The sequence below is a fragment of the Haliotis cracherodii genome, unplaced genomic scaffold (genome assembly GCF_022045235.1).
Source record: "Haliotis cracherodii isolate W230 unplaced genomic scaffold, xgHalCrac1.p SCAF_20, whole genome shotgun sequence".
Taxonomy (NCBI): Eukaryota; Metazoa; Mollusca; class Gastropoda; order Lepetellida; family Haliotidae; genus Haliotis; species Haliotis cracherodii.
The window spans coordinates 11,397,246-11,411,416 of record NW_027266276.1 but is presented as its reverse complement, the minus strand read 5'-3'; the positions used below and the strand labels follow the sequence as shown (position 1 = coordinate 11,411,416).

At 42.6% G+C, this 14,171-nt stretch overlaps 2 protein-coding genes across 2 annotated transcripts in view; one reads left to right on the top strand and one right to left on the bottom strand.

Annotated features, from left to right (window-relative positions):
- The window catches only part of LOC139470318 (uncharacterized), a 119,461-nt gene extending 110,099 nt beyond the window's left edge, over positions 1 to 9,362 (top strand). The window contains exons 4-6 of the mRNA XM_071252688.1: positions 6,541 to 6,646; positions 6,923 to 7,030; positions 9,212 to 9,362. Coding sequence (XP_071108789.1) covers positions 6,541 to 6,646; positions 6,923 to 7,030; positions 9,212 to 9,345 — 348 coding nt within the window. The 3' untranslated portion in view covers positions 9,346 to 9,362. The remainder of the gene's footprint in view (positions 1 to 6,540; positions 6,647 to 6,922; positions 7,031 to 9,211) is intronic.
- A 3,380-nt stretch (positions 9,363 to 12,742) lies between these two features.
- LOC139470495 (uncharacterized) lies at positions 12,743 to 13,291 on the bottom strand. Its single transcript, XM_071252901.1, has one exon. The coding sequence runs from the start codon at positions 13,289 to 13,291 to the stop codon at positions 12,743 to 12,745; it is 549 nt and encodes a 182-aa protein (XP_071109002.1).
- Positions 13,292 to 14,171: the final 880 nt, after the last annotated feature.

The window sequence follows — 14,171 nt, the reverse complement described above, 5'->3', positions numbered from 1 at the left end:
AGAAAATAAACATTTGCAAAGTGGTTCTTGAACGACTAATAAGTCTTGATGTCAGTACTAATTAGACCGGTCTAGTGTTGCTATAGATTCAAACCAATGATCAATGATCATGATGTTGTGGATACACAAGATAACCGTTATGTTCTGTTGTCTAAACAGGGCGTTAGCTAACTGAAGTGTTTGTTAAACACCCCAAGGATGGAACTACTTCTTTCTAATCACCGACAAAATATTCTGACGAATAGCGTGTCACAACAGTCAACACTGAAGACTAACTTCTGTAAGCTTCAGCAACGACGACATGGTAAAAAGGTGGAATAAACGATTAAACATTTACTGGCTATCAACATTTGCAAGTGACATTGGTGTTTTGATTGTTACAGTTGCTCAAATATTTCCCAAGGGACATTTCTTAACCCGAGTCATGATTGCAGTGCACATGCCTCACTCAGGGATGTATTTCAAGTGCATGAGTGAGTGAGTGAGTTGGGTTTAACGCCGCTTTTAACAGTATTCCAGTTTTATCAGCGTGTCAGCTTAATGTTGGAGGAAAGCCCGAAGTGATGCAGGTCTCAGACGTTTACCACTTCGGTGAAACCCACGAGCACAGGTATGGTGCTGACAAACCTAGAAACATAATCTGGGCGAATCGGGATTCGAACCAACAAGTATAGGTTTCTGGCGTGCCCAAGGGACGCAAGTCTGCACAGCGAATCGCGGCGCCTTAGACGACTGGGCCACCCGTGCCCCCTCAAGTGCATGACGTGCAAACAAACACATTTTTTCGGAAGGTTCTAAGACATTTGAGCTTTTTGCTCATGTGTAATTACGCGAATCAAAGGAGAACGGTTTTTAATGGCTTCTTGTCGTCATGGTAGAATGGAGAAACACCTGCTGTGTTTTGAAATTTGAAGTAGTATAACTGTAGATTTGGTCCCTCTCATTTATACATAAAAGCGACAAAAACTGTCCACATTCACAATCTCGATTCTTCGATTCCAGCTATATCATGATCATGTGTTTATCAATCAGTATCAAATAGTGGCGCTACCTGGTGGTCGCGAAAAGGTTGGCGTTTCCTGTCCCATCAGCGGATCCGTCACAAACACATGCAAAGGCAAGTCAATTGTTCATTTGAAAAAAAACCACGAGAACATTTGGTACAAAAAGTCAAAACAGAGAATTGCATCGGGCATAATTTTTGTCACTGATGCGGCAAATTTGGAAAAGTCCTCCACATGTCCACCATAAAATAAAAATAAAAATATTATTCAGAACATCTACCACAGTTTCCCATCAGCTCTGATTATCAATGATTAAATAATTAAACTAACCACCCACCCCATCGCTGCCGTATCCCGGATTCTAGATCCTTCCACCCTTATTTAGACTAACATATAGTCTCTGAAATGAACATATCATACAGAAAATAAAAATCTAATAAAAAGGGAGCCCAGTGATTCTCTTCATTTTCAGATACTGCAGTAATCTAGACTTGCCAAACATTATAGACTTGCATTGGCTGTAGTTGATATAAATGTATCAGGGTCTGTAAGACAGACTGACCCTTATTGTTCACAGACAATAACCAATTCGCCAGTGTCTCCAAATAAACCAATATTGTTTTGTTTTAATGTCTTTTATCAATGCATTACCGTCATCACCCAACAAGGCGATGTCCTTTTACCAGATCAAGTAGCGGTCACTGCATTCCATCGATGTGTACGACCTCCTGATCACTACGTTAAACATGGTGAAAGTGAAAATCATTAACCTCACGCGAGCCATCTGCGGGGAGTTGATTTTAGTTCGTGTTAAGTTTTATTGGTCTATTGAGATGAATACATGACAATTTGAGTTCCATCTTCCGTTGGCTCACATAATCACTTCCTAATGCGCATGCGCATGGTTATGACTAGTGAAGTGCTGTTGGCGGTTTTGGACGCCAGAGTTGACTTTCGGTCATAGAGTTGACAACATCCCGCGTGATTCTGTTCCAGTGTATCGTCGTCATCTGTAACGGCATCAACTCCACCACTATCCTGAACGTGGGTGGTTCATACGACAACATTCTCCCGGGATATGGTTATGATTTGTAAAAATTTAAACACTCGAACATTGTCACAGACTTTGTCTGTACTCGCCGAAATGTTTGTCTGTAAATTGGAACAAAAAGACAAGATTTTGTTAACTGAACTCGGAAGACGTCGTACTGGAATCTGTCACGGATCATGATCCAATATCAGGCGTGTCAGAACGAGTAATAATGAAAACGTGGTAATGGGTTCACATGTTTATAAATAACAGATAATTGTATCAATAGATGACACTATAAAGGTTCAAATAAACCCAATCTGCACTGACAAAGATGACTGATTAGTTATACGAGAGCATTACTGTGAAAGAAGGGGCACGGGTGGCCCAGTCGTCTAAGGTGCCGCTGTGTAGAGTTGCGTCCTTTGGACACGCCAGAAACCTATGATTGTGGGTTCGAATCCCGGTTCGCCCCGATTATGTTTCTAGGCTTGTCAGCACCATACCCGTGCTCGTGGGTTTCACCGAAGTGGTAAACGTCTGAGACCTGCATCACTTCGGGCTTTCCTCCCACATTAAGCTGACACGCCGCGATATAACTGGAATACTGTTAAAAGCGGCGTTAAACCCAACTCACTCACTACTGTGAAAGAGTAATAAATTGCGAGTAGCTAAAACAACACTTTGGCAAGATATTGACAAATTGCGTAGACGGGCATCTAAGTCGGCTGCGACCACTTAACGCCTAAGTTAATTAACTAAACACTCCAATGAGGGAATGACCTACGCCTGGGTCACGTAGAGGGTCTATTCCTAAAAACAAGTGCCTTGGACAATAAAAAGATGGACAAGAACATTTGACTATCAAACTAGTCTAATAGATTAAAGACTCGGCTAATTTGACTGAGCAAGGAAAAACTAAAATTTCCCAGATGCTAGCCAACCACGAGAAGGTTGGTTATCCACAGATTACTGAAAAAAATGGAGTATGAAAAACCCAGCTAATAAGTTGAGCTCAATACGACCAGAGTAAGTCAGTACAAGATCAAAAGTGCCCTATCATCACTTACTAACGAAACCTGACTTTCGAGTGACAAGCCAATAGCCTGCCGACCCGTAAACGATCTAACAATACCTGGGCATAAAGATACAAGATCCTGACGAAGGTATATATACTTGCGCGTGGACCTCGGAGAGGGCTATCTGTCCTGGAAAGCCGGGGAATACAATAGTCTTGGGCGCTTAGCTAAGGTGTGCTTCTTAACATGGGAAAACCACGAATAGCAAACAAACTACTATATCCAAACGGAAGATCTTAGTATGAAAATAGTCGATTTGCAATGTCTTAAACGGCATTGTTTTCACAATTGTTCAAACATGTCACGGAGAAAAGCAGTAAAACAAAATGCACGTGCAAATTATGGCTTTCGTAACTCGTGGTAGTGGCCATGAAAAGGCAAACATTCGCCAATAATTTGTCATTCAGTTGTTAACATTTTTCAAGTTCGAAAATGCCGAGACATCGCCACAGGACGTATCCAAAGAGTGGAATCGCAGTCTTCTGTTGCACGCCACTTCAACGTCCACCACACCATTTGTCGCCTTTGTGACCGATACACTCGGTTCAATTCCATTGCAGACCGTCCGGGAACCGGCCGACCAAGAGTTATCCCCCTGCAAAGGATCGCTGCATTCAACTTTTCCACCAACGTCATCGCAATGCGGCTACGAAGACTGCAGGACGCATCCTTGGTTTCAGGAGGATATCGGACCAGACTGTCAAGAACTATCGTCGTCGAAATGAGCGTTTTTCCCCACATTGTGTACGTAAATTCGACAATTTCGGTGCCGGTAGTGTCATGGTGTTGGTGCCATATCCTACACCACGAGATCTGACTTGGTTGTGGTTCAGGGAAATTGGACAAAAAATCGCTACATGAATCAAATTCTTCAGCTTACCTTCTTCCAATCATCGCCCGCCAGAGGGATCTGTTTCAACAGGGCAACGCTGCACCATACACAGCTCGTGCCACGGTAGACTACCTGCATAATGCCAACATCAACGTTTTGCCCTGGCCGTCGAGATCTCCAGATTTCAACCCAATCGAACATCTCTGGGACGAACTAGATCAACGTGTCCGTCAACGTCAGAACACGCCGCAGAGACTCCCACAACTGGCCAACGCGTTACAAGCAGAATGGCGCAGAATGCCGCAGGACAGAATTCGTACACTTATCCAGTCATTGCTGAGGAGATGCAGAACCATGATTGCTGCCCGGGGCCGTCACACGAGATACTGAGTTCAGCGCAACCCTGTGGCCTTATGTGACATGACAATGAACAGTTGTCAGTGCCTGTGTACAATGACAACATGTGACTATCGAGCTCCAACATTTCATATTTGTATCTATGATATTAAATTAAATATATCGACTTTATTTGGTACAATAAATTTACTAAAAATCTACCTATGCGTTTCTTTTTTTGAAGAGTGTACTACAAAGTACAACAACCTTATCCAACAATCAGCACAGAACCAAGCACCTTGTTCTGATCAAGATAACAGCGTTATGGGTACTATCACAATCAGAAGTTACACCTGTCAGGTGTGGTGTGAAGAATCACCTGTTTGTCACTACCCAGCACTGTAAACATGAAGACGGTTCTGGCTCTCTGTGTTGTGTTGGTGAGTATGTCTTTCCTTATTGTGTTTGTTTGTTTGTTGTTTAACGCCGCTCTCAGCAATATTCCAGCTATTTGACGGCGATCTGTAAATAATCGAATCTGGACTAGACATCCGCTGTGGTACTTTCAACGCATTCCCCTGCCAACCTCTCTGTATGTCAACACTTTCTCCTAACAACCTCTCTGTATAAGTCGACACTTTCTCCTAACAACCTCTCTGTATGTCAACACTTTCTCCTAACAACCTCTCTGTAAGTCGACACTTTATCCTGACAACCTGTCTGTATGTCAACACTTTCTCCTAACAACCTCTCTGTATGTCGACACTTTCTCCTAACAACCTCTCTGTATGTCAACACTTTCTCCTGACAACCTCCTTTTATGTCGACACTTTCTCCTAACAACCTGTCTGTATGTCAACACTTTATCCTGACAACCTGTCTGTATGTCAACACTTTATCCTAACAACCTATCTGTATGTCAACACTTTCTCCTAACAACCTCTCTGTATGTCAACACTTTATCCTGACAACCTGTCTGTATGTCAACACTTTATCCTGACAACCTGTCTGTATGTCAACACTTTCTCCTAACAACCTATCTGTATGTCAACACTTTCTCCTAACAACCTCTCTGTATGTCGACACTTTCTCCTAACAACCTCTCTGTAAGTCGACACTTTCTCCTAACAACCTCTCTGTATGTCGACACTTTCTCCTTACAACCTTTCTGTCTGTCGATACTTTCTCCTAACAACCTCTCTGTGTTTCGAATATATCTCGGTAATTTCGTTTTTGCGGAAGAAACGCACAGGTTTTGTGGAAGTACGTTTCCGGAACTGTACCGCGAGAAACGAGTAAGTAAAAAGGCGCAATAGTATACAACATGTTCCAATCATTTTTCTAATATTATATTACTATCTATATTTCAGGTGCTCCACTATCACGTCGAGGTAGAGTATTACTTTTATGACGTCAATCCCCGGCAAATATACTGCCTTGTAAAAGAAAGTGTACACTTGAAAACTGGATTTGACCAAATAATTACACACGTTATCAAAACGTTACCGGACCGAAAACATTCGCCGAAATACCGCCACTTTAAGGGTCAAAACACAAGGTTGATACCCGTATCAAATACATCACCATCGAATAACCATTTCTTTTTTGTTGGGTGTATACTTCCTTTTCGCCGGAAGTTTGTGAGTATGGTTTTACGCCGCTTTTAGCAATATTCCAGCTATATCACGGCGGGGGACACCAGAAATAGGCCTCATACATCGTACCCATCTGGGGAATCGAACGTAGACTTTCGACGTGGCGAGCGAATGGTTTAACCACTAGGCTACCCATCCGCCCCCGGCAGTTAGAACTAAAAGCGTTCAACCTTTAACAATGTCTTAACAATCTATACTAATCCTGTCTTATGGCATGTGTTGTCTAAAATATTCCACTTACTGGTCGCCGATTTGGTTTGTTTTGTTTGTTGTTTAACGCCGCACTCTGCAATATTCCAGCTATTCCGGTGTGAAAATAATCGAGTCTGGACCAGACAATGCAGTGATTGATATCATGAGCATCGAGCATAAGATACGGTGACATGCATCAACCAAGTTAGTGAGCCTGACCACCCGATCCCCTTAGTCGCCTCTTACGACAAGCATAGTCACCTTTTAAGGCAAGCATTGGTAGCTGAAGACCTATTCGTTGATGACAAATGAATTATGGAGAAGTTGATGTTATCAGAATAATGGTAATGTTCACACACACACGCGCTCACTCACTCACACACTCACTCACTCCTGTTTTGTTTAACACTAGGGAGCGGCACCTGGGACGCACTGCACTAGTTCCCACACCTGCGGCAGCTGTTGCAGGGACAGCAACGACAAGGTCATTTCAACAGACCAGGGCAATGGACCATTTGGTGAGACTTGGAAATACAAACTAAAAATGGAAACAATACATACTAAACCTGAAAGAAGGACGGTCTCCTCGACCCGAAGGCCATTGAACGACTCTGTCATCAGAGTAATCATAACTCATAATAATCTTTACATCGGCAGCATCCACGACAACCAACTTCACCTTCATAACATCACCTCTAGCATCAGTACCATCACATTGTCAACCATCACTACAATGTCCATCACAATCACTGCTCAATGTCTCATCTCCTTGTCAATATCGTTGTCATTACCAGGCGGATTCGGTGGGTTTGGAACGCTTGGACGTACGCGTAATGGCACGTGCAGCACCAAGAAATCTGTGAAGGGGGAAATATGTGACAGCTCGTGCCAGTGTGACACAGGTGAGTTGTGGAGGTCCAGGTGAGATGTGGAAGTTGTGAGTTGTGGAAGTTTAGGTGGGATGTGGAGGTTGTGGTGAGCTGTGGAAGTTGAGGTGAGTTGTGGAAGTAGAGGTGAGATGTGGAGGTTGTGGTGAGTTGTGGAAGTTTAGGTGAGTTATAGAAGTTGAGGTGAGTTGTGGAAGTCCAGGTGGGATGTGGAGGTTGTGGTGAGCTGTGGAAGTTGAGGTGAGTTGTGGAAGTTGAGGTGAGATGTGGAGGTTGTGGTGAGTTGTGGAAGTTTAGGTGAGTTGTAGAAGTTTAGGTGAGTTGTGGAAGTCCAGGTGAGTTGTGGAAGTTTAGGTGAGTTGTGGAAGTTGATGTGAGATGTGGAAGTTGAAGGGAGATGTAGAGGTTGTGGTGAGTTGTGGAAGTTTAGGTGAGTTGTGGAAGTTTTGGTGAGTTGTGGAAGTCCAGGTAAGTTGTGGAAGTTCAGTTGAGTTGTTGAAATTGAGGTTAGGCGTGGAAGATGTGGATGTCCAGATGGATTGTGGAAGCTGAGATGGAGTGTTGACGTTGAGGTGAGTTGTGGAAGTTGAGGTGAGTTGTGGAAGTTTTGGTGAGTTGTGGAACTGCAGGTGAGATTTTCAGTTGAGGTGAGATGTGGCAGTTGAAGTGAGAAGTGGACGTTGGGGTGAGTTGTGGAAGTCCGGGTGAGATGTTTAAGTTAAGGTGAAATGAGGAAGTTTAGGTGAGATGTGGAAGTTATGATGAGTTATTGAAGTTCAGTTCAGTTGAAGAAGTGCTAATGAGTTGAGGAAATTATGGTGCGCTTGAGTTCAAGTGAATTGAGGAAGTTTAGCTGAGACACCTGTTATACTTAAATTATCCCCTGGCTGGTTGAACAAGTGAATGCATTGTTTCTGTGTTCATGAATAAAGCCATCACGTACACCTGAATGTAACCTGATAGCGAAACTATATAAACAACAAACAAAAGGGATTTGCAATTGTTGAACAACATACATTTTTCTTAGTTTGAATGATTAATCCAGCCATTATTAGCTAACTAAATATGTTATGTTTGGGTCTGTAGTCATCGCCTTGAAACGTGATGAAACGCGGTTCCTTAACACGACACGACTGGCGTTAAGTTTCCATGCATCGTATCGCGTATAATTTATCGACCCAGGAACTTTGAGACGCTTTGAGGGGGGTTTTACTGACTACCGTGCAACAACCCAGAAACAGAAACCTTAAACGTAAAAAGATGACTAAAACACTGCTTCGCATTTAATAAGAATGTATTCCCGATCGCAAAAATATAAAAACAGTTGTGTTCCTTTTCCCACCAGATCCATACACTGCAATGTTACTGATTGAGGTGAGGTGGTGGGTCAAGGTTTGTTTGTTTGTTGTTTAACGCCGCACACAGCAATATTCCATTTATATGACGGCGGTGTGTAAATAATCGAGTCTGGAACAGACAATCCAGTGATTGATATCATAAGCATCAACACACGCAATTGGAGTACAATGACATGCATCAACCAAGCCTGACCACCCGATCCCGTTGGTCGCCTCTTACGACAAGCATAGTCGCCGTTTGCGGCAAGCATGGGTTGCTGAAGACCAATTCTTCTAATTCTTCTAACACGGGTATCGGTCAAGGTGTACGATTTGAAAAACATGAAAACTAACGAAAGGAAAATAAATAATAATCGTTTCAGTGTTCAGAATGTTTACTATCTAAAGAGTGAGTGAGTTGGGTTTAATGCCGCTTTTAATAGTATTCTAGTTATATCACGGCGTGTCAACTAAATGTGGGAATAAGGCCTAAAATCCACCACGCCAATTCAAATAAGTAAGATCTTACTGCCCACCACTGACTAATGGCCACTCCCATCGGGTAGGTTGACGTGTGTATCGTAGCTCCATGGCAGGGTGTTGGGCGGTCGGGTAACCTTGTGGCTGAAGCGTTCGCTCGTCACCCCGAAGGCCCGGGTTCGAGTTTCCACACGGATAAAATATGTGAAGCCCATTTCTCACGTCCCCCATCGTGATAATACTGGAATATTGCAAACCGCGTCGTAAAACCTTACTCAATCACTCGCCCCATCGATCATGAATCTTTAAAACTGATCTACATTGCCTTCACATATCAATATCCTACTACACACAATGATTTATTCTGTATTGCTTGCAGGCCTGGCTTGCTATCGGCCAATGTCCGGCGTCTGTTGCCCACCGTCTACGTGTGTCGATGAGGCCTACGCCAAACATCAACACGAATATTGGGCTAACTGTTTCGCCAACCCGAACTGTGCTTTTCCTAAATAAACGGTAACTTCTTATAAGTTGTGAGACTTGTTTTGTAAAATTCATCGCAATTTGGGTCGATAATACACTACAGTGTATGTGTTACAGGATGCATGTAATAGAATCATCTGCCGAACTGTTTGGCGATTGAGGGGAAGATAGTGTTGGTTGCGGTGGTGGAACGGTAATAATGGTGTTGGTGTGTTGGACCGCAGCATTCGTGGCTAACTCGTGTTATTCCGGGACAAGCCGAATAGAGACTCGTGCCCCTCTCGTGTCCACTTTTGCGACCGGGTTCCGTCTTAGCGCAAATGGGCATACCTAAAACAATTCGTTGCGTAATGGTTCACATATATTTCCCCATATATCATATATATTTCAGATGCAATTTAAAGCACATCGGGACTTGTGGAATTATACAGTATGATTGAACACATTTAACTGTGTCTTGGGTATATTTTTAGATGCAAGACATATGTAAAATCAAAAATTATTTCTGAGGGATTCTTTGAAGAAGTACTTGAAATCATACACGCATTCTGATTGGTTTGTCGTATTTTCGCACATTACATTCATCGATAGGGCGACGAGTCTTCTTGCAGGTTACGGAAAGGGGCGAGTGGTGACGAATTGGACCGTAGGTGAAACTAAGGGGAAGTAATTCTCGAAAGTTACGGAAAAACATAAATTGCTATTCAGTAGCAGCTTAAATTAAAACGAAAAATGATTTCACTTATTGTCAACAGTAGAGGTAGGGGTGAATGTGGTGATGGAGCGTGGTATGAGTGGGGGTGGGGGTTGGTGTAGTCGTGGTGGTGGAGTGATGGTAGTCGTAGGGGTGGTTGTGGTGGTGGAACAGGGTGGGGGTGGTTGTTGTGGGGTGATTTTGGAAGGGGTGTGGGTGGATTGGAAGTGTTTTTTTTTGTCGTGGTGGGATGGTTGTGGATGTGGGTGCTGTTGTTAAATAAAGGTTGATCATCAGTGTTTGAAATTTGCAAAATGTCTTTTTCTTCTTAAATGATGTCTTGAGCTTATGTTTGAACGGCCAGTCAATGACTATATGGTTGTTGTGTCACCACATCGTCACATGGGTTTACAGTGGTTTGTTCGTCTGCCAGAAGGTCGTTTGTTCAATTTCCTGGCCGCTTCATGCCAAAACATGTTAAACGATGGTACTTGTTGTTACCCTGCATGGCGATCGGCATGAAGGGGATAAAACTAGGACAGGCCGACACACACACGCGCGCAGGCACGCACACGCGTGCAATCATATTGATAGCAACGTTTCACGGAATTTCATCATGACTTAAATCGAACACAAGTGAGCGGGGTTTCACGCCCCTTAATGACATTTCCACATGACGGTAGAGTAACCATTCTTTGTACCTATCTTGGGAATCGAACCCGGACTTCGGCTTGATGAACAGACGCATTACCCACAATGACGAAATAATTCAAACAAATACTGTACAAATACAGAAATAAATAACATTAAAATAAAGTTTGGAGAATTCTTGTTGATTCTGTTTAGGTCAAGGTCACATGAAAAGCTCAACAGGTCACGTGTTCTCTCGATACAAGATCCAGGTTCAATCCCTATAAGATACAAAGTCAAATATATATGTAACATTCCATACAGTGTCCAATTCCACATTAGTATTTGCATAATTAGCCTAAGATATTCATACATATACATGTACTGTGTTCATTCCGGAGTCACTTGTGGCCCAGTTACCTAAAGCGCTGTGTATAGTTGCGTCCCTTAGGCGTACCAGAAATCAGAAATCGCGTGTTCGAATCCCAGATTCGCCCTGGATATGTTTCTAGGTTTGTCACCTTGTAGGTTTTATAAAAGCGGTAAACGTCTACGACCTGTCTCAATTCGGGCCTTCAACCAACATCAGGCTGTTCAGGCGGAGTATCACGATATACAGAATTTTCTCTGATCTGTGAGGATAAAAAAATTCAGAACACAACAAGCCCAGTGAACGATATTTATATATTAAAACCTGAAAACAATATATCTTTTTCTAGCCTTTCCCCCTGATATTAAATCATCAATTTCTCCTAGGAAAAGACATTCTCTATATGAAAATAAATATTAAAAGAAATAGATGTAAAACCATTGAAAAGTGGTTCTTGAACGACTATTGAGTGAGTGAATTGTGTTTAACGCCGCTTTTAGTTGTATTCCAGTAATATCACGGCGTGTCAGCTTAATGTGGGAGGAAAGATCGAAGTGATGCAGGTCTCAGACGTTTACCACTTCGGTGAAACCCACGAGCACGGGTATGGTGCTGACAAACCTAGAAACATAATCGGGGCGAACCGGGATTCGAACCCACAATCAGAGGTTTCTGGCGTGCCAAAGGGACGCAACTCTGCACAGCGAATCGCGGCGCCTTAGACGACTGGGCCACCCGTGCCCCCTACCAGGAATAAAATTATATGCACTGCCACATGGCAGGTTAACCTCCAGGACGGAGGAGATTATTGTCTTTACTCTACCCGATTCCTTCCTTGATTACCCGGATATCTCTGTCTTTCTAAACGTATTCATCTCTAGCGACAGTGTTACAGTTGCGTGCCTGTTAGTCCTCAACAGCTGTCAAAGGCATGGGTAATCTAAACGAGGAGAGGCTATAAAAAATTTGAGTTGAGTGGAATTTTATATATATATCAAACATATTTATCTCCTGCAAACAAACTGGAACAAAAGAACATAAACAGTTATTCTTTTAATGAAGAGAATTTATGGATGATACCTTCCTTATTACGAGGAACACAACGTTTCGTAGTACATGCTTACTCCTTCACGAGGTGAATGAATGCTGTGAGGCAGAGAGCATATATATGTACATGTAAGAACAACAAAATTAATAAGATAACAAAAGGTGGAAACTTAACAATGGAAGCAAATAGATTATTGACGCCGATAGGTGATTAGCAATAGACAATGGAAGTCAACACTTTACAATAATTAGCACTGATAGTTATGGACAACTGGAAGCCAGGACTAAATGGTAATTGGCAATGGACAATGGGCAAACGGGAGGCTGGGGGTAATTAGCACTGATAGGTAAAAGAATAGAAATAGCAATGACAATTTATGAATAGACACAATTTATGAATGACAACTTTTTTAATACTGTAAAGGCAACGTTTCGGTATAGATCCTTATACCGTTGTCAAGCAAGACTGAATGAGGAACATGGTACATACTATATATAGTAGGTGGAAGATTAACAGGAACAACAATTGCATACATGAGTAATTAAAGAAGTTGTTATACATAAATTGTGTTTATTTAGTCATCCGTCAACTTCTAACTGGTAATGTCTATCAAACAATTTAGACACTGATGAAGATCAGTGCAATAAGCCCCAAGCACCAGGCAGATAGGTTCCCTGGTCACGGTTCATGGCTGGCTGGTGTCTCCTGATGTCAATGGCTTCTTGTAGTTTTCTTTGTCTTTGTTGTTGTTCTTGGACAGGACTTTGGAGGCTTCCCGCATGATGTAATGGTCTTGGTTCTTGATTATATGTTCCGAAATAGCAGATTTCAGGTCGAGTTTGTTGACAGAGCTCTGATGTTCTTTGAGTCTAGTGTTGAGGGGTCTGATGGTATCTCCAATGTATCGGTGGCCACAGTTGCAGGAGATCTGGTATATACATCCTCGGGTCTTGGGACTTACACTGCTTGTGCCTCTGTCATTGGCTTGTAGATGGGTCTTGATGGACTTGCTGCTAGACCAGGTGACATCTATGTTGGCTTTGTTCTTGATGAGGCGGAATATCTGATGAGTGACAGGGCCTTGGTATGGTATGGTGATTCTGATGGGCGACGGAACAGGTTTAGTTCTTGAGGGCCTTGCGTCCGGTTTTGGAGACCAAGTGGGCAGGGTAACTGTTGAGGGACGTGAAGGTTTCCTTGCAATGGTCAAGTTCACTGTTTCAGGGTTGCACATGGATTTAGTACACTGGGTGAGGGTGGCGATGATGGTTATTCTTTTGATATAAATATGTAATGATGTATTTGAGAGAATGAAAATGATTACTAAACGTCACCACTCTGTCACATCTACATTATGTCCAGTCTATCATATCTATATACACACCGCCACATCTATATGTCCACTCTCCCTGCATATCCAAAAACAAAAACAAAAATAAGCATGTTTTGTTTGTAGTTCAACGACGCACTCTTCAATATCCCAGCAGTATGACGGCAGTCTGAAGAAAATCGAGTCAATTCAGTTATCACCATGAGCATCGATCCAGCAATCGGGATACGGTGACTTGCATCAACCTAGTCAGCGAGCCTGACCACCGATCCCGTTAGTCGCCTCTTATGACAAGTTTCGCCATTTCATGGCAAGCATGGGTTGCTGAAGACCTGTTCTTACCCGGATCTTCAGAGAGTGGACATGTAACTGCGAAGGTTCACTGTGAAAACTTAGCATGGATTGGTGAAGAAGTTTTCCAAATGTCACATAGCGTGAAGAAATTGGTGACTTATTGTCAGAAGATTCAGGGTACCTGTGCTCCCTATTGCAGTGGAACTCAAGTCAAGAACGAATAACGCCTGCCAAAAGTGTACGATACAGAGTTGACTAAGAAGTTTGGCACAGAGGTTGTTCACCCCAACCCCATCAACCAAATATTTCAAAAATAATTAAAGTTTATAACTCACATTTGGATTTTATGTCAGAATATAATCTTAGCTACGAAATTGCCAAATATCACAACTGTCCGATAGACAAAAATAACCATATGGTGACATGAATTATACTCCAATCTGATAATGACTCATTTGCTCAAAGTGGGATTAGTCACGCTGTACGTTGT